The 21940-nt window shown below is 35.2% G+C and overlaps 1 protein-coding gene across 30 annotated transcripts in view; it reads left to right on the plus strand.

Annotated features, from left to right (window-relative positions):
* The first annotated feature begins 7987 nt into the window (after positions 1 to 7987).
* LOC136832100 (longitudinals lacking protein, isoforms H/M/V-like) overlaps positions 7988 to 21940 on the plus strand; it is a 141257-nt gene continuing 127304 nt past the window's right edge. For all 30 annotated transcript variants that reach the window (XR_010851048.1, XR_010851047.1, XR_010851051.1 and 27 more), the window contains exons 1-4: positions 7988 to 8111; positions 11284 to 11377; positions 12172 to 13125; positions 13815 to 13904. Coding sequence is in view for 25 of the 30 variants with exons in the window: in XM_067092773.1 (XP_066948874.1) it covers positions 11297 to 11377; positions 12172 to 13125; positions 13815 to 13904 (1125 nt within the window). In the remaining 5 variants the exon portion in view is untranslated. The remainder of the gene's footprint in view (positions 8112 to 11283; positions 11378 to 12171; positions 13126 to 13814; positions 13905 to 21940) is intronic.

A 21940-nucleotide genomic window follows, 5' to 3' on the forward strand; every position in this document is an offset into this window, starting at 1 on the left:
GGCGCCAGAGCTGTCATATATAATAGTCTGTCATTTATTTCACCAGTCGTTGATGCTACCTACTTTGCAATTCATGCAAGACTTGTCGCTGAGTGGCATCGAATTGGTGTATATGAAGAAAAAAGAATAATATATGAAAAGATAAGAGAGGGTAGGGTATTTTGAAGTGGTCTGGTCTTGTAGGGAGAATGGCTGTTACTTATAGGTTAGTTAAAGGATAGATAGGAAGGGTTGCTGGGTTAGGTAGGCCTTGATAACCAGGGAAGTTTGAGCACAAAAGGGCTTTATCACTGTTCAGCTATTAGTCTTAACGTCCTGGAAGCTTTTGCTTGCATGCTTTCTCTCGAGCCAGCTCCTACTGACTTTTGCTTCAATGCTTTCACTTGAGCCACTTATATGAAAGCAAACAGCTCATCACTGAAACACTTAGCAAAACGAAAGGACTGAAAGTAGTGATCGGGGGAAAGTGTTCCATAAGGGATGAACAGAACGTCCTTGTGACTTTCGTTTGAGTTCTTTCTCTAGAGCCACTTCCTACCAACTTTCACTCCAGTGCTTGCTAGTGCTTTCTATTGAGCCACCTATATGAAAGCAAAGGGCTCATCAACAAAATATCTAATGAAAAGAAAGGACTGAAAGTAGTGTTAGGGGAAAGTGTCACATAAGGAATTATCAGAACGTCCTTTCGCTTTCTCTCGAGCCACCAGATGTGAAAACAAACAAAAGGACTGAAAGTAGCATTTGCGGAAAATCTTCCTTACGTAAAGGATTAGCCATTAAAAGGAACTGATTTGTTCTGGCTCAAGCTAGACCTACTGATGCTTCAATAGCGTGGAGCATCAATCAGTTCCACTCAAGGTAGACTAGACCTACTGGCTGATGTTTGAATCTTTCAACAGCCAAAACATGGTGCAAAGATCAGTGCAATTGACTATGTCAGTCACCTGATTAGGTACCCGTTTGGCTGATTGAACCTTGCAAAGGTGGGCGGTACAATCATCATGACCATTCCTGTGAGGCTGAAAGGTTTCTGAGCTGCAGTTCAGAGGAACAACTGCACCATTTTTTGTGAAGTAGGCCCATAGGGATTCTCTTCAGTACAGAATCTATTGACCACTTTTGACAGGATACACAGCTGCAGGGATCTCACAGCTTCTAGATTATTAATACTTATTTGGGTGCTGATTCACTTATATATGTATATAATATATATATATATATATATATATATATATATATATATATATATATATATATATATATATATATATATATATATATATATATATATATAACATGTGTGTATAACTGAATCACGAAAGTATGGAATTTTATGAATATATAAATACATATATATATACTGTATATATATTTATATACATATATATAAATGTATACAATGTATATATGCATATATATATATACATATATAAATATATATATATATATACATATATATATATATATATATATATATATATATATACTACATATATTATGTACTGTACCATGATTAACAAATATTACTATATCTCCTGACCCTCTCTTACATTCCTGTCCATTAATAAGTAATAATCTGTATTTCTTTACAAATTTTATAATCAGATGATGCTTGAAAACTATGGCTGAATTTTCACGACCTCTATCCAGTATCGGTGTGAAGGCTAAACATGGAGGCTATTTCCCATGCATCATCCGTATTACACACAGGGAAAGAATATAAGTATGCACTCCACTTTACACCACATATTAAAATTCATTCAATAAAATATATAAATATATATACTCCACCTTACTTTATACTTATAAATGAATCTCATATGATTTTTCAGCTGCAACCAACTTCTATCCAGTAAAGTTGTGACGGATAAACAAGGAGTTAAGTACCTGTATATCAACCACATTATACACAGGAAAAAATGTAAATATATGTACTACATTTTAATGCATATATCAAAAGTTATTTAAGATGATTTTGGAGCTGCAACCTACTTCTATACAGTAAAGTTGTGCTGGCTAAACATAGAGGTAAATACCCTTAGGTTATGTGCGTTTCACACAGAAAAAATATAAATGTACACTTCACTTCGCTGCATATATTAAAAGTTAGGTCTTGCCACTTGTAACATCTGCGCATTTATTTGCAAGTGAAATCGTTAATCTTAAGCGCAGGTGTCTATTCTGACAGGTGTTTTCTGGGTGATAAGAAAAACCCGTTCTTACTAAAGTAAATTCGTCCCAGTAGGGGAGGTAATGCCGTCAGTGCACCTCAAGCGGTGCACCGTAAGCATTACTTTAAGGTTCTTTGCAGCGTCCTTCGGCGCCTATAACTCTTGCCACGACGAATAGTTCTTTGAGGCAAAGATCTGCCCTGTTGCCAGTTTACGAAAACAGGCTACTGACACGTGTGTGACAGACCTTTAAATGTCTTCAGACAAACCCTTTCTTATAAGATTTTTTAGGATTTTGATTTCCAGGTACTTTTCTCCTTCCTACTCCGCCCTGCTCTCTCTCTCTTTTTCTAAATCTTACTGCTTTTTTTTTACATATGATCACCTTATCTATTTTGTCAGTACTTGTAGATAGATGTACATTTATCATTATTACACAATTAGATACTTAAAAGTATTTAATTAATGCTATGAAATAGTTATTTCTTGTTCATTTTTCGAAATACGAATTAAAATAAACTTCTTTGATATATTATCTATAACGAGTAACGATCATCTAAGTTTTAAAAGTCAAATCAAACTTTTTTTTCCACACCACACTGAGGTAAAAGTCAAGGTGCGTTTTGTTTTTCGAGCCCGAGTAATCCTCTCTTTTTATATATCTATTCAGAAAACCATCAGAGCTATCAGCTAAAACTGAACCAACTTGTCTACAGGAAATTTTTTTGATAACGTCTGGTGACATTGTTCGATGCTTCTTGCAAAATTTTAATTTCTATTCTCGGTATAATGTGGATTGACTTCGTCGAGATTCCTGCCCTGGACGCTTCATCTCTCACAATACCGAGCTACAGTTACATCTTGTCCGTTGCTCAACCTTCTTAAAGAGAGTGAGAGACAGAGATCTGGTTCTGTTTATTTTCCACTGTTATGCTTTTTTATTTCATATTTCCTTGCTTACCAATTTATTCTTTACCTACGATGTTAAGAAATCAAGGTAATCCCTAATAATACCGTGATGACCGCCCACCGCCCTAGGAGAATCTAAGCTACTTACCCGTGGATAAACGCACGTGGGTCCGTGCTCAACACCACCAAAATGAGATGGTCTCTGATTCCGTTTCTTGTAAAAAAAAACTTATCAATCATGAACCTATGTAATAGACTTGGAATTCTGCGTAACGAAAAAGGTTTTATTTGATATCTGTAATGGGAGAAATCACCGCTGTTGTTTGTTATACATTTGGCATATATGCCTACCTGCGAAGACCCAGACAAATGATTATCATTTTGGAAAGGGTATAGCTCCAGCCACTTTCATTCCTTTACCTGCATCTCCAGTCATATTCTCTTTCTTCCATCTTGACAGTTCCTAACTAAGGTATACATAACTTTTAACTCGTTGGGTGAGACGGTAGAGTTGTCGGCTAGCACTCGCTAGGCCCGAGTTCGAGTCTCCAGCCGGCCAATGAAAAATCAGAGGAATCCTTCTATAGCTATAACGTGGTTCGGATACCACAATGAGCTGTAGGTCCCGGCTAGGTAACCAATTTGGTTCTTAGCCACGTACAATAAGTCTAATCCCCTCTGGCCTAAGAGCTGTTAATCAGCTCAGTGGTCTCATTATTAACTTAACTCTCCTTGGTATTCACCCTCTCCTAACAAATGTTTCATAGTAAAAGTTTTCTCCTGTTACACCTTGCAAATTTAATATATACTTTATAGCACTGGATGGTCCCAACGTTTGGCTTATGGCAAATTTCTATATTCCAATTTTAAATTTCACTTGGGATTAATAAAATGTTTTAATTTGTTAAGTGGTGTAAGTGAATATCATTAGGTCAAAGAATAGTTTAATTTATACCCTATGTCTTATTTTATTTAATTTTAAGTCTGAATGTCTAAAGATATATTTTTATTTATATTTTATATATATGTAATATATAATTTTATTTTGATTCTTCTTATATTTCAGTAATAATAATAATAATAATAATAATAATAATAATAATAATAATAATAATAATAATAATAATAATAATAATCTTGTTTATTTCAAGTTTGAATGTCTACAAATATATATTAATTTGTATTTTATTTTGCTAATGTCAAATTTAATTTTAATTCTTCTTGTATTTAAATAATAATAATAATAATAATAATAATAATAATAATAATAATAATAATAATAATAATAATAATAAAATAATAATAATTAATAATAATGCCTAAATATCTTAAATGTATCAAAATCACATTTATCTTTTTTATGAAACTTGTGTTTCTCCAAGCGAATATTGTCAATATATATCACCAGTCAGCATCAACCCAACTGTTCATTGCATAGTTATCTCTTGTTTTTTAGCCTCTGCGTCTGTGCTCACCCCCTCTCTCTCCCCCTCCTGTTCTGCATTTCTTGCATAGTTCTTGCTACCATTGTGGGTAGTCTTTTGTGCTTGTTACCTCTGCTTTTGGTTTTTCCCCTGTCCTGTTTTTTTAACTGCTAATATGGTGGGTATGTAATATGTATTTTTATCTTTTATACTTAAATACTGTTTATTTTAATCGCTATTTCAGCCTCTGCTTTTGGATTTGCCTTTCCATAGCTCCGTTATATGTCTACTGTTTGTTAACTACTAATATGTGTGTATATACTGTATATTATATATATATATATATATATATATATATACCTCTTATCTTTATATATATAAATATATATATATACTGTTATATTTGAATCGCTAAACGTTGAAACCATATATTTCAGTTTCTGTGCCCCTGTTCACTGGTAGAATATGGACAGGTGGAAAGTTACAATGGTATATATACAAAAACATGAAGGTGTGGCCTTAGGCCTTGTTAAGGGAGGTGGCGTTTCTTAAGAAATGGATTGACCAAATTCCCTAGTGGTTTTGGCCTCATTAGCTCCGTTTGGCGATGGATCTGTCTTTCTTGGGTCATCTTCTTCAAAAGGGTGCGAGGATTAAGTGTCAATGCGTCCGATTTCCAATGTCCTCCAGACAGGTTCATATTGTTGGTTTTGATTGATGATATTCCATCTTTCTTTTTGTACGGACAGCTACTCTTGAAAACCAACTACTCAGTTAATGACATGCCCTGTATTTCTAATATGTAGGAAAAATTCCCTGAACTCTCCGATAACGTATCTTTGTGCTCTGTTATTCTTATATTCCACCTGTCATATTCTATATAGAAACAAGTATATAACGTTTAAAGAGTGTTTTATGGGCCTTCTTATTTTTCATATTACACTGTATATTATTCATATATATATATATATATATAATCCCAACCATAGAATCAGCAGTTCCATCATTCTTAAGGAGAGAGAGAGAGAGAGAGAGAGAGAGAGAGAGAGAGAGAGAGAGAGAGAGAGAGAGAGAGAGAGAGAGAGGTGGTTCCCTTGACGTATAGAAGAAATAAATATTTGCATCTTTTTCCTTGCCAAAGAATTGACAATGTAAAAGCCCACATTGTTGACAGACAGACAATCACACGCAGAGAGAGAGAGAGAGAGAGAGAGAGAGAGAGAGAGAGAGAGAGAGAGAGAGAATCTTTTTCTCTTATGTGTCAGATCAATAACATTAGCAATGCTTTCTTTGCGCGCGTGCTTGTTGCTTGGAGAACCTTCCCGCTTATAACGGACACTTTATCACTTTTTAAATGCTCTTTTCTTTGTTTATTTACTTTATAAATTACTTATAATAACTAATAGGCATACACTCTAACCGAGGTTTACTATATATATTATAATTTATCGTGTAAAAGGAGTAACGTTGAGGTTTAATGATAAGAAAAAGTACTTAAGAAAATTTTCCGTCGGTTGAGATTCTTCAAGGTACGAGCTGTTTGGAGAACACCGATCACCGAACACATTACTAGACCGCGTTTGAACTAACAAAATTTGCTAAGGTTATGCGCCATTTTGGTCATCCTGGACGGATAAACCGTGGAAATTTGAAGATATTTTACGATATAAAACTACTTTATCTATTGTATATTGTTTACTAATCTATAAACTCCTCAAATCTCTAAAATAACCGAAAAATGCGTGCTGGATGCTTAAGTTCAAGCAAATTGCTAAGATTATGCGCCATTTTGGTCTTTCTGGACGGACAAATTGTGAAAATTTAGATATATTTTACATTATAAAAATAATTTATTTAAAGTAAATAAATTTATATATTGATTTGTACACTAAAAGCTCTATGACTCTCTTACTTTAACGCAACATACTTAGATTATGTTACTCTTGTCTGATTAGACCGATAAATCGTGGAAATTTAGATAGCCTACATTTTTACTGTAAAACTAATTTATCTAAAGTAAATAAATTTAGCGAATTGAATAATACACTATAAACTCTAATTCTCTATAATAACCAAAATCCTCTAACTCAAAGTGCTAAGAATCTATAGCACTATGCTCCTCTTAGACGATAAACCTTTAAAATTTGAATATACATCACAATATAAAACTAATTAGTCTAATTAAATCAATTTACATATCGTTTAGGAGACTATAGGCTCTGTAACTCTCTCAAAATAACCAAAGTCCTTTAATGCAAAGTACTAAGATTATGTGCTAAGATGCTCTTTCTAGACCGATAAACCATGGAAATTTGAATATACATAATTATATAAAACTAATTAATCTAAATTAAATAGGCCTATATCTTGTTTAGTACATAATAAACTGTCTAATTCTCTCAAAATAAACAAAAGCGTTTTAGGTAAAGTTGACCATGGGAATTTCTGATCAAGAAAGGAGGCAGTGAGCACCAGATTTGAGAAGCTCACATAATATTGACAATCCTGAGCAAGTAATCACTTTCAATTTCTTTTTATTGATTTACTTTCCCTTTCCCTGCCTCTTTATTGATTTATTCTGGTTTATCAAAGTTATAAGGTGATGTCTCTCAGTGATTACGGAAAATAACTAAATTTTGTAGATATGAAGACATGGCTTTCGGATATACTCCAGTGCAATTTCTTTATGCTTCTTCTGGTATCTTGAGACTATTTTAAAAGAGTATTAGTTTTAAATATATATATATATATATATTATATATATATATTATATATATATATATATATATATATATATATATATATATATATATATATAATATATATATATAATTAATTTTTATGCAAAGGGATTTTTATACTGAGACTAGCTTTAATAGCAATATTGTGAAATTATTATATAAATAATTTTTCCTGTAAGGGCTGGTCCTAATTTTTAGATGGTACGTCAAAAATGAAATGTAGCCAGTATATAATTTCTTTGTGCTTCTTAATCTATTTTTCCATGTTTAAATGGATTTTGTCTCTTAAGACTAATTTCAATTGCAGCATTATTAATGATCTATATAAATAATATACAGGTATTTGCAAGGGTTGATATAATGATCAATAGATAATGACGACGAAAATTTAAAACTTAAATTAATTTCGTCGAGCTTCTTGATATATTTTTCAATGTTTAAATGGTTTTCGCTTCTTGAGACCAGTTTTAATCACAGCAACTTTAAAATATCTATATGGAGTATATTCTATAAAGGGCTAATATCCTGTTCTGTGGATATTAACGAAAAAAAATATAAGCTTATAACGTCGTTATGCTTCTTGATAAATTTTCCCTGTTTAAAGGGCGTTTATACCTTAAGGTAAATTCTAATAGCAGTAATGTTAAATCATCTATATAAATTATTTTTTTTCAAGGGTTTACATAATGATTTACGACAAAAAATCAAAAGAATATTATCCTTCTAGCCATTACTCCGACATCTGTGGCGTGGGCCACTACTACCGACCAGTTCAAGAAGCCGCAGTACGCATGCGCGGCCAAAATGGCGACGTGAGACTAAGGAACAAGGTGGAATATCGCCGATTCTCGGGAATTACACCTCCGGTACGTAACCTGGAATGTCACTAGTAATTCCAAAATACGAAGTATGGATTCTAGAAGCTTTTTGTTATGAGGCAGACGTTAAATAAATCGTCGTTTCGACGGAAATCGACGTTGATTACGGAAGATCGACGCCGCCGACGACGACGATCGAGGCGGGGCTTTGTTGTTGTTGGTGGTTTCATGGCGACGAGATTTCTGCTTATTTTCGTTTTATTTCGGCCTAAAACAGACTCCATTTTCTAGTTACTTATCCCCACCGATCGTTTATTTAATATACTGTCGTTATTCACCAGTCTAACGAAGATTAGAAGGCGGTAATTTACGAAAATTATTAGTATAACCATCGGTTAGTCCTAGAAGCTTGTCAGTTGGGTCTTGCCTGTTTTATTTAGCAAAATTTTTCATTATTTTCGGTTTATTTCCGCTGAAAAGAATCTGTTCAATAAATATTTATTCTAACCGACCGTACCTTCGTTATACAATCATTAATCGGCAGTCTAACATAGGTTATTCGACGTTGGTCTAACGTTTGGGTTAGGCCAATGAAGTCACTTCGTTGATTTTATCTAATATTTTTATTTTCTGTTGTTAAATTAAGATATTTTTTAATTATCTCTCATCGCTCCTTCGTAATTCAATCGTTAATCAACAGTCTATCGAAGGTTATATGACAGTTTGACACTTAAAGGCTTCTAGGCCTATGAAGTCATAGTTACTTCGCCCGACAGTATTTATTAGAAAGCCTATTTTCTTTTATTCATAATAAAAACATTTTTTTCAATGACAGTTGCCCTCCAATTCATTTAATAACCAAAAAGTCGAATTATTTTCGGTAATCACACGCCTTTAGCCGTAGTCTGTCTTTGGTTGGAGTTTGTCACTTAGGCCTATTGGATATTTAATAGTCTGTTACGATTTACGGCGAATTTTATTCAATTATTAATTGAATAATCACCGGATTTTATTTGACTTAGACAACTTATGAGATTAAGGATGCTCGAGCTGATGACATCAAAGCTTCTAGGCCTAGGCAAGACCTTCCTAAATAGCTTACGGGATAGACTTAGATCTATAACTCAATATTTCCCGGTAATTTGTATTTCACAAACTTTTCTGTTGTTGTTGAAAGCTTTCTGATATATCTATATACAGTTATGATATTCATAGGCCTATATTTTTGTTGTGATCACCACCTGGCCATTATTGAAATGTAGCCAAGGCCTACCAGTAGGCGTGGTTTGTTGTTATTGGAAATAGTTTGTTAACTCTGTACAATCAACTTAAATTTGCAAAATCAGGGTGAGGTCCCACTGGGAACTCAAATTCACAATGTAGCAAACTTGTAGGCCTAGTCTGGGTCTGTTTCTTTTGGAAGTAGTTGTATAATGCATTACGATCCCCTTTTATTTGACTTGAAGGGGGTGTGGCACCTATGGGAATCCAGGGGATTTTTGGTATTTTGGGGAGGGGGAAAGGAATAAAAATGGATTAGAAGTTGAATAGGCTTATGCAGTAAACATTGGGAAAGTTGACATTGGGTTTTACAGTGGGAAAAAGGGTAGAATGCAGAGTAGGGGGTCACAGATTTGCAGAGGGGGGGTTCCAGGGTGGGTAAAGCCCTCCTTCCCCCCCGGTAAGGTAAGTCAGGTTAGGTTATATGCCCTCAGAAACACTACAAAAATGCCTACTAGGCCTACAGTAGTCCTAACCCCCTACTCTACATTCGTTTTGGAGGTTTGGGGTTTGGCATAGGGGTGTGAGCAGGCACTCCCCCTTCTCTGCCCTAAGTCCTAATTACTAATGACTCAGAATGTAGGCTATAATTCCTCTTTAGGTTCCCCTCCCTCCAGTTTTTATTTATTTTTTTTTTTATTCTGTAGAAAGCCAAAAGTTGCAATGAGTTAAATATTTCAGTAGAATTATTAAAAATGCCATGAATTGGGGAGGAAATGCTTGTAAATATATGCCATTGCTGTAAATGTCCCTTGTTATGCCATATCAGACCACCATTGAAAGCTGTGTGTTTTTGATTTAGGGAAAAAATGCCTGTGAATATAAGGAACACCTATGCAGAAACTTTTCCACTCTGGATGTAGGAAAAGTTTTTCGCTACGGTTCCCCATCTCATCTCAGGGTATCGGATCGTATTAGTGGGTTGACCAAGCATATTGATACAAATTAATAATATTAAATTAGTTTTATAAGTGCAAAGTTCGTCACAAATGCTTTACAAGATAAAGAATGAGTGCTGTTACTGAAATATTTCAAGTAGGTCACTTTGGCTAAGCATATTGATAGAGGTTAATATCAAATTAGTTTTATCTCATGAAAAGTCGTCATAGAAATACCTTGCAAGATAAAGAATGAATGTTGTTGTTGAAAACTTTAAAATTGTTCACTGAAACTATGAATAGATATGTTATTTCCAGTCCTTTAATAGTTCACTGAAACTATGAATAGATGTTATTTCCAAGCCTTTGGCAAAAGGAGAAGTACAGCTTATCACACTTGACTAAAAAGTGCTTAGCAAATCTATAGTATTTCCACCATTATATGTGTGAAAAAGGGGTTAGGTTAGGTAAGGGAATGCAAAAAATATGGCAGACTTAGGCTGCAACCTTGCTTATGCGCCGTTATGCAATGAAGTTGGTTCATAAAAGGGAACGAATATGAAGAGGCCCAGTAGTTGAATGTGTTGTGAATGTAAAGAAAAGAAGGATAATTTTAAAATAAGCTATCCAAATCTGTTATGAATTTATGAAGAATTAGTGTAATAAAACTATCTCACATTCTAGAGGTAAACACATAGCATTGTCAGTGTGGGAAAAAATGGAGTAATATATTATTATTGAAGAATATGTCATATATCTAAACTGACATATATTGTAGCAGGCTGGTGTTTTGTTATAGTAGGCCAAAAGTCTCAGACTTGTACAATACAAAGGTGAGAAAGGTTGTGAACAGACAAAATGCCCAAATACTATTAGATCTCAGGGCTATTCATATATAAAAACAATCAGTTATGGGTCTAATATTTGCATAACCTAAGATATGAATGAACTACAGCTGTTACTAGAATTCCATTCGTGAATGAAACTTAAATTGACATGACTTGTATACAGTATACTGTAATAAGTATAATAACCATTCCTGACTTATTTGTTTGTTGCAGAGATAGGAGCAAGATGGAGGACGGACTTTTATCGTTAAAGTGGAACAACCATAAGTCCACGTTCTTTCATATTCTTAGTGAAGTACGAGGGAAAGTAAGTATTTAGGTGAAATTTTTGATGTCATGCTTTTGTGTTGATTGTGATATTCTTGAAATAATTTGTAATATTAGTTATAACTACAGATTTTCAGGTATTGTAATTGTAATATTGGTTGTGACATGTTTTGGAAACATTATAATTGTTGGTTGTGACTGTCATAAGGTCTGCATTTTATCCCTACTGAGTTTATATTCTGAATGGTTGTGGTTAACTGATATGGTAAACATTCTTTGATTTTAATATGAAAAGGAATGTGATTTCTCTTCATAAGCAAATGCATCTTTTACATCATTTGATGGAAAATGGTACTGAAGTATTCTTTTAAAGGAATTAAATATTTTTGTCAGTTGTAGAATATTTAGAAAAATATCTGTTCAGTTTGGTGAAATTGTAAATAATTTGAAGCTGGAAAAAGGGTTGTATCCTTTTAAAAGAATTTTACGGTTTTGTCACTTATAGAATACTGTATTTAGTAAATGCTGTGCACAGTTTGGTAAAATTGTAAATGATTTGAATCCGGAAAAGGGTTGTATGCATTTAAAAGAATTTAACATTTTGTTAATTAAGAAATATTTAGAAAATGCTCTATTCAATTTGGTAAAATTTTAAATAATTTGAAGCTGTTTGGGCCTTATACTGTAATAGGGTTGTACTTGTTACAGTTAGTGTATGCTTTCAGATGCTGTTGTTATATAGTATATATATATTTACTTTTACAATTAGTATATATGTTTCCAGATGTTGTACTGCTATATAATAGTTTATATATATTTTCCTTTATCTTACAGCATACCTACACAGATGCAACTCTAGCATGTGAGGGGAAGTTTTATCCAGTGCACAAACTTGTGATGTCAACATGTAGTGATTACTTTGCAGAGATATTTGAAAAGACTCCGTGTAAAAATCCGGTTGTAGTGCTCAAAGATATAAAGAAATCTGACTTAGATGCCTTGTTAGACTACATGTACATAGGTGAGGTGGACGTGCGGCAGAGCGAGCTAGCGGGACTCATTAAAGCTGCCGAGTGTCTGAGAATAAAAGGGCTCGCCGTGCCGGACGAGGACCCCACCAAATCCCAGAAAAAGGGGCCAAATAACGTACCTGAAAGGAGGGAGGACAGCCCTCCTGCCAAACGGAAAAGACGGGACTCGGGGGAGCGGGCGAGGGGCCTCCACTCTCATTCTCCCGTTCCGAGGGTTTGTTCTTCCCTGTCGTCGTCGTCCTCTTCCTCTCATCATCTTCCTTCCACGTCATCATCGTCAGTGCCTAGTCATGCACCTTCTCAACAACAGTCGTCTGTACCTGAGTCACTCGTGCCATCGCAGTCCATGTTGCCTCCCTCTGGGTTGCACCAAGAGTCAAGACACGGGGACAGTTTACGAGGGAGACAGGAGCAGCAGAGCTCCTCTTCCTCCTCCACCCATAGGCCCTCTCCTGAGACCTCTCAGTCGTCCCAGAGGTCGGCTGAGACCTCTCAAAGAACTTCCGAAGCGTCAATGCTTCCGGTGCAAATGATCAAAGTGGAGGTGGATGAAGGGACGGACAGTGGTTCCAAGGAGGTTCATGCGGACCGAGGGGGGGAGGAGGGGGGAGGTGATATAGGTGGTGATGATGAAGAGACTAGTAATCATGACTTTAGCGAATACCAAAGCCATAGCGGAGAGATAGAGAAAGAGGAGCATGACCAAATGGATTCCTATGGTGCTGACCAACTGCCTGGCCCCTCGGGGTTACAAGGGGTAGGTTTTCTTTGTTGCTACTCCAGTGTATCATTGGTCCCCTATTAGTTAACCCCAGATTGCTCATTGGACTGAAAGGTGAAATTTTATTTGATCACATTTTCATGTTATTTTAACGAGGAACGGCCAGTACTTGACTGATTGTAAATTGAAATTAGTTTAAGAAGAATGAATGAATATACACTCAAGATCTAAAATACTGGCCTAGTTCTTGTGATTGCAGGCTAGGAGGTATGTTTACCCTCTTGTCAGAATCTTGCAAAAGACACTGGGTCCACATTTTTCTAGAATTAGTAATTTTAAACTTGCCCAGAGGACAGTCAGACCTCTTGTTCCAATGGGCTATTTCATTTTGAGAAATGATTTTCAGTCTGGTATCAGTTCATGAAATATCAAGATAAACTTCTCAAACATATTTGTATATACATGAACTTTTTGTTTATCAGAAAATTCAAATTATTCTCCATAGCCTAAATGCCAGCCATTTCTTATGTCCCTAAGGACAGACAGCCCTTTTGTTCCAAGGGCCCATTTTATTTTGTGAATTGATTTTTTTTTAATCTGGTAGCTGTTCATAAAATAGATAAAATGTCCAGTCATACTTGCATATACATTATGAACTTTTTATTTAAAAAAAAAATTAAGTTATTTTCCATAAATGCCAACCATTTCCTATGTCTCCACACTAGGGTCCTCCAATGTTGGGTTGGGGTGATGAAGGGGAGGGGGCTTTTCCCCACAACCTCTTCAGTAGCGATGATCCTGCATCTCAACAAGCGGTGAGTGTTACCAGGTGCTCTTAGCTCCGTAGGTACGGGATCATTTTGCCTTGAATTCTGTCAGCTTTGAAAAATGCCAATTGTCATCATGTATTGTTTCAGAGGCTGTACGAATAGTTTAAAAGACATGAACCTCAGACTTGTGCTCATTGAGTAGAAGGCGATGTGTTTAGGAGAGTAATAGCTTAGGAATTTTATCCGAACATAAACAGGATTAATTTAGTGTAGGATTTTTTCCGAATATAAACAGCATTTATTTGGTTGAGCTATTTTAGTATATGAACATGAGCAGGATTTATTTAGTTGAGGAATTTTATCCAAACATAAACATTATTTATTTAGTCATAGATTTTATCCGAACATAAACGGTTTATTTAGTAGAGAAAATTTATGTGAAGTTCATAAATAGGATTTAGTTTAGTTTAGGAATTTTATCCAAACATGAACAGGATTCTTTTAGTTTAGTAAGTTAATCCTAACATAAACAGGATTGATCTAGTTTAGGAGTTTTACCTGAACATAAACATTATTTATTTAGTTAAGGAATTTAATCTGAACATAAACAGGATATATTTAGTTTAGGAGTTTTATTTGAACATGAACAGGATTTATTTTGTTAAGGAATTTTATTCAAACATAAAAGGATTTATTTAGTTGAGGAATTTTATCCAAACATAAATAGGATTTATTTAATTTTGGAATTTTATCCAAATGTAAATAGGATTTATTTAGTTTAGGAATTTTATCTGAACATAAACAGGATTTTTTTTAGGTTAGGAATTGTATCCAAACATAAAATGGGTAGATTTAGTTGAGGAATTTTATCTTAACAGGATTTATTTAGTTAAGGAATTTTATCCAAGCATACAGGATTTATTTAGTTTAGGAGTTTTATCTGACCATAGACAGGATTTAGTTTAATTTAGGAATTTTATGTGAACATAGACATTATTTTTTTAGTTTAGGAATTTTATCCAAACATGAACAGGACTTAGTGTAGGAATTTTATCCAAAGATAACAAGGTTGATTTAGTGTAGGAATTTTATCCTAACATAAACAGGATTTATTTAGTTTAGTAATTTTACCCGAACATAAACTGGATATATTTGGGATGAACCTTACCCACCATAAAACATAGTTTATATCTCCATGCCTGTAGGCGAGGAGATTTAAGTTATCTTTAACAGTAAGTACAGTACAGTATATCCAAATAACTAATTTTATGAAAGTTTATATTTTGCTAATTGAGTATACAGTACGGGAAAGAGTGTTTGACGAGGGGATGTTTTTTATTTTGTATCAATAGGGTTAGTTTGTTTTGAAATGTCCTAAGTCATTACCTAATGATAGCTTATTGAGGTTGATATTGTCATTCTTGGGTTCACCTTATTTTTCCTTATAGTAGCGTAGGATTGCAGCCAGTAGAGGCAAGGATGGTCAGTTTATTCAGACCTAGTGTCCTAGTTTGTGCTAGCTGTCATTTTAAGTTCCATCTTCCAGGGAGAGTACTTGTCTAGCTCAGTCAATGTCTGTAATGTAAATGTTATTAAGAGAGTAACTTGACAGTTGTATTTAGTTGTGTGGGGAACCTTGGTTATAAATTATCACACAGTTTTTTCCAAAATTATGTAGAACTGATGATTCTTTGCCAGATTTACGTAGATGTGAAGTTTATTTGGGCAACATACATAGTTTAAATTGTAAGGAAGGTGCAAAGTTTAGTTTGGTAACTTATTCATACTTCAACAGTTTTTTCTGTGGGATCAAGAAAATTGATGATTTTTAAAGAAAGGGCAAAAAAATTTTCAGGAATATTTTTATTATATTTAAATTTACATTCTCCTTTTGCAAGTTTTTGTTTTCACATGAGCACAAGTCTCAGTATCATCAGGTCATTTATTGCGCATCCTGAACATGTCAGTTAAATTTTAAAGATTTTAGATTAATGAATAAAAGTCAGTTCAGTTTTGGTAATTTTTGATCAGTGAAGAAAAGTTAATCTGGTAACTATCATGAAAAAGTTTTATCAACTTTAACAAAGCAAATTTTAGACATGGTTCATTCATTTGTATCATTAGGCCTCTTTATATAGTTCTGGCACTGATCCTATACCTTGGAGTTTTGTTGTTATTTATTAATTCTTACAGCTTTCTTGAAGTTACAATTTGAAAAGGTATATTTCGGCATGAAAATTTACAAAATACAAGTTGCCATTGTCTTGAATTAGTGAGTGGATGAGTGTTTTATTGTAAAGTGTTTGAAATGGCAGGGAATTTTTTTTTCTTGAATGAAGAGAGAATGGATTTTTAAGAGTTAAAGGAAAGATGCAAAAATATATTTTTAAGTGTTTTCATTTAAGTAAATTATAAATTCACTTGACTACTTCATAGAAGTGATGGTGTACAAATATAATTTACTTCATTCGATGAAGGAAGTACGTTCCTCTACGAGCACGATATAAGAATTTGATTGTAGGTACCTTCTGAGGAGAATGTCTTAATCAACTGGTTTTACGTACCTCATTATTATTATTCAGAAGATGAAACTTTTATAGAACAAGCCCGCAGGGGCCATTGACTTGAAATTCATGCCTCCAAAGAATATGGTGTTCATGTAACCAAAAGATAACACGAAATAGGAAGGTAACAAGTGGACTGTGAACAACAGGGAACATCCGATTGAATGTGTATTGTAATTATTGTTACTTTTTGTGCTATGTCATGAGGTGGTAAGTTGAAGGTCTTGATGAAAATTTAAGGAAACTATAAACAGTACAGAACTAACTTTTGGGGATGATGCATTTTTTGCTCATGGAGACAGATGTCCAAAGAGTTGTTTAGTCAGCTGCTTTACCAGAAAAGTACCTCACAAAGATGATTAGATTATACCTTATGTTTGTGATCTTAAAATGACATATATGAGTATTGAGACAGATAATAAGATGAGCTTTTTGAAGCATGCTGGAAACTAAAAAGGTGTGTGTTGTTTCTCTTGCCATAATATAGGATCCAAAGTAGTTTCTTTCTTTCTTTTAAATCATCAGCTGAAATCCCTTATGGACAGAGTCCATGGACTTTAAACCCAAGAGTGTCTTCACTGTAGGGGGTTACTGCTTTAGGTGCGCTGTAGGCATTACTTAAGGGTCTTTGCAGTGTTCCTTTGGCCCCTAGCTGCAACCTCTTGCATTCCTTTTACTGTTCCACTGTTCATATTCTCTTATATCCATCTGAATTTCCACCCTCTCCTAACAATTGTTTCATAGTGCAGCTGCGAGTTTTTACTCCTGGTACGCCTTGCAAACCCTCTTCCTGTCAATTTCCCTTTCAGCGCTGAATGACCTCATAGGTCCCAGCGCCTGGCCTTTGGCCTAAATTCTATATTCTATAGTATTCTTTTCAAGAGGGTTTCAAAGGGAAATCAGCCTTCAGAGAGATACAAAAGTTGTAAGTGTATCTAAAGAATTTTGGTGTCAGTAATGACTAGCTGTAGGGAGCTGCCATGTGCACATGACTTGCGCCAGTAGCAGAACCTGAGGGGGGAAGAGTGTGGAGATGTTTACAAGGCAGAAGAATTCAACGGATTTGAGAGAATGGCAAGTCATCGTAAGCAAAACAAAGCTTCCAGTGACTGGTAAGGAATCAAAGGAGAAACTACCGTTGGGGAAAGTGCCCATGTGGAAGAAGGATCTCGGCTTACGAAGTATTCGTGGAGTCTCTGGTTATTGATGACTGAAATATAAGAACTCTTATTATTATCATTCAGAAGGTGAACTTGAAATATAAAAACTATTATCATCATTCAAAAGATGAACCTTATTCATATTGAACAAGCCCACCAAATGGGCCATTGGCTTGAAATTCAAGCTTCCAAAGAATATGGTGTTCATTAGGAAGAAGTAAGAGGAGGTCAAGGGAAATCCAGAAAGAAGAGCTCTCGCTTTTTAAAAAAGTAAAAATAAAATAAATTAATAAATAGATGAAAATGTATTAGAATGCAAGGAGAATAAGAGGGTAGTAATGCATTGCATCGCTTGAACTTTTGAAGTTCCAATTGCATGGCATCATCGGGGAGACTTCTCCACAGTCCAACCGTGTGAGGAATAAAGAACCTCTGGAACTGAGAAGTTCTAGAGCAAGGCACATTTACTGCATACTGGTGCTGCTTTTCAGCAAATCTGGTTGCTCTCAGCAGGAAAAGGGGGTCAGGGATTAAATGAGAATGAGAAAGATCTCTGTTTAAAATACAACTAATGAGAAAAAGGGGCAAGTGGAGACTTACCCCTGAATGATGTGGAAAGTTACGCTTTTTGTAAAAAAAAGCATCCCTTGAATAGAGATCGGGGCTTGAAAGGACAGTTAAAAAAAATAGATGTAGCCTGGAAGACATAAGAAGTTAGGCTACTTGTAAATGAAAATACAGGTATCCCTTTAGTAGAGAGAGTGAAGGTTTTTGATAGATACACAAAGTGCTGAGTTTCTCGAGCGATAAAACTTCAGTTAGCGGCTTGCTAGGCATGTCCTAACCTATCACTGAATATGCTGTCAGTGACTCAGTTGTTTGGTCCACGGCCCCTTATTTGATACATTTGGAGCAGCCCTAGGAAAGTTTATTTCATAGGGGTCCCCCATCCACCACCCTAGGGAATGCGTCTGGTAGGAGTTTTCTCTGAAAGAGTAAAGAATAAAGAAATACAACAAATGCCCTGGAGCTCTTTATCCAATGATGAGAGATGCATGTGTACTGAGAGAAGTAAAGAAAGCTATATGTGAGGGATTGTTAACACCGATAATGACATACGTATTGGAGAGCTGGACATTGACAAGTAAAGACAGAAGTAGGGTCCAAGCCTCAGAGATGAAAAGCCTGAGAACAATAATAAACAAAACAAGGAGAGATAGAATGAGGAATGAGAATGTTAGGAGAACAGTAGGGTGGCACCTGTGATGAACAAGATTGAGGAGGGACAGCTGAGATGGCTGGGTCATCTAATGAGACCTCGTAAGTGCTGGAAGGATGAGTGGAGGAAATCCTGACAAAGCACAACATGCCAACAATCGAAGAGCTCAGAAGAGATGGAATATTTGAAGACGGAAGAGATTGGGGAAGACAACTGACCTCACTGACAGGCTGAAAGCCTACCTGGGAGTGGAAGTGAAGTGGAGTGACACAAAGTGCCAAGGAGACATGGCCATTGACAAAGAAAATGGAGATTTTGTAAAAGTATAACTAAATTCTAAGATTCATGGTCATTATGTGCTGAGGAGCTCGTATTACGAGTGAGGAACTGACAGTGTTACTGAATCCAGTAGCAGGAAAGTGAACTGAAGCCAAAGATTTGGGTGATGATTTTAACTAGGGTTTAAGAACAGTTAGAAAAGATTTAAATAAGGAAGTAACAGTGCAGACCTTGCTGGGAAGTCCAGGAAATGACAGAAAATAATATGATTATGGCTTAGATCTGATGGATAGAATTTTACAGGACAGAGGAATGTGGGGAATACTCATTCCATGTTTAACTCCACAAAGTGAACAGATAATGTTGCACTGTAGTTTACAAGCTTGTGTCCACAATTTTTGAAAGTGTATGCTTTGACTACAATATTCTTTAATGGTGTTCCCACAGTTTTGAAAAATATATTTACAAATATTTTTGTGTTTTCACAATTATGATAAATGTATTCTCCAGCACTGGGCATTAATCTATGATGTCTTCAGACATCCCTCACAAATGCTTTTTTTTTTTCTTCTGGTTAGTTTAAATGGATAAGTATAAATCCATCAGTATCAAAATACTTGAAGCAGAGAGACCAGATTCCACCCTCTATAAAAAAAGATATTGAAGAGTAACCATTCCTGTTTTGTAGAAATAGTAGATAGCAAAATAAAACCAATTATATCTATATAAAAGATGCTATACACAAGAAAAGAAAGGATCCATCAGTTTGAAAGATGACATATACAAAGAAGTTCCCCTCAGCATCACAATACCATGATAGGACATCTTTGAACCATAATGTGATATGAATGTGAGGCACTTAGGTCTGCTGTAAACATATATATGATGATATTGGTCCGTAAACAGGTCGTATTTTCCCAACAAAACTTGCTGTGGCATTCCCTCATCATGTCTATTTATGCTATTTATTATGGAGGATAAACACTTGTGTAGACAATGTTACGTGCAGGGTCTTGGCTGATCATGTATTATTCAATTTACGTAATTTTCACGGCCCTGCAAAACGAATGCACGTAACCTGCCACTTGAAGCCAAAAGTTAACTTCAAAGACAGTCGTTAATTAGCCAAAGGTCGCCAGATAAGGGTTATTAACCTTAACAAAGAATATGCAAGGAATAAAGACTTTATAAAAAAAACTGTCCTCCAACTGCGGGGACGAGCAAAGAATCTCTACTCGTTAAGATGACGCAACGTTCTTCCAACCAGAAACCGAGACATACACAAAGCATCGAGACTTAAAATGATTTGCTTAGCCTATATCCTAGTATTTTTACTGGAGTAAAGGGGATGAAGCTAACAATATAATAATTTGGCTTAATCTAGACTTACGTACAGCGATTACCTTCAATGGTGGCGGAGAATGAAACAAAGAAAATTTTGAAATACAGAAAAAGATGTTAAAAGAATGGATGAAGTTTCGAACAGCACACAGACTCTACCTTAAGGACGAAGCGTTGGCGCGCATTACAACGGACGTGATGAAGTTGTGTAGTGTTTCTTGCTCCACCATTCACTAATAAAATAATAGACAAAGGCGGGGGACAGGGCCACCTTCCAGACGTCTGCTCGAGACGGCGGCTAGTTTCTCTCTCTTTTGTCTGACCAGTGCTGGGTCAAAACAGTCACCCCAGGCGTCCGCAGTTCTTGTTAAAAACATTCGCCCAAAGACAGGTAGAAAGGAAAAAGGGACCTTAGGACCACCTATTTTTAAGGCTGATATGGGAATTTTCCTATAGGGGAAAAATGGCTAAATGCTACTTATCTTTTTTTTTTTTTCAACGGACGTTAGTTTGAACTGAGCTGCTCCCAGCGTGGGACAAAGCAATTTCCCTGTCTTGATCAGGCTGATATTACTATCCCTAAATGTTCAAGGGCGAACAGAGTAAATATTTATAAAAGCTCCCCCCTTTAAGAGGACCTTCACTAAAATTGCTTTGGAATTGAAATCCTTCAGCAAGTTGGATGATTTACAGCTAAATCCATAGTAAAATTGGATTCACTCAGTGAGGGTTTCACGAAACATGTTTTATATGCCCCTATTTAATGTAGGTTGTATTGCATTTTATGGCATAGTAACCAGTGTCTTTGCTTCATGATGTCTATGGTCCTTTTCTCTTTAGAACTATAAAAGGTATACTGTATAATTTTAAAGACGGGTGAAGAAATCCACAGTGGTGTAAATGTAAATATGACTTAGAAATATATGTACAAGGAAATATATTTATATATATATACAAAATGAGAGCTTTCGAGAGAAATATATGTACAAGGAAATATATATGTATATATATATAAAATGAGAGCTTTCGAGAGACTGCTCGATTCTCCTTCTCACTCTGATATTGAGAAGGAGAATTGATCAGGCTCTCAAAAGCTCTCGTTTTGCATGTACCGTATATGCTGTATATATATTTTTAGGATATTTACATTTACACCACTTTGGATTTCTTCACCATTTTAGTGATTCACACTATTATGAGATTTTTATGAATTTTAATGACTGTCATCAACAGCTGTTGTTTTGTGGGATATGTACCCAGTTACAGTGATGTATTGAGGTTGAAGTAAGAGAGGCCATCAACAAATGAAACTTAATAATGAATCCTTGTTAACGTACATGTAGTGAAGGAATTTTTTTTTTTTCAAAAGTGGCTCATGGAGTTGTCTATTAATATCCCCTGACGAGATATGCCAAGGCATTGTTCCATAACTGTTACAAATAACAAATTTCATAATGTGCTCGTGCAGAAAGGAAAGACCATTGGAGCTTTTGTTGTCGTTGACCGTGTCTTAAGAGA

This window comes from Macrobrachium rosenbergii, chromosome 49 (assembly GCF_040412425.1).
Source record: "Macrobrachium rosenbergii isolate ZJJX-2024 chromosome 49, ASM4041242v1, whole genome shotgun sequence".
Lineage (NCBI taxonomy): Eukaryota > Metazoa > Arthropoda > Malacostraca > Decapoda > Palaemonidae > Macrobrachium > Macrobrachium rosenbergii.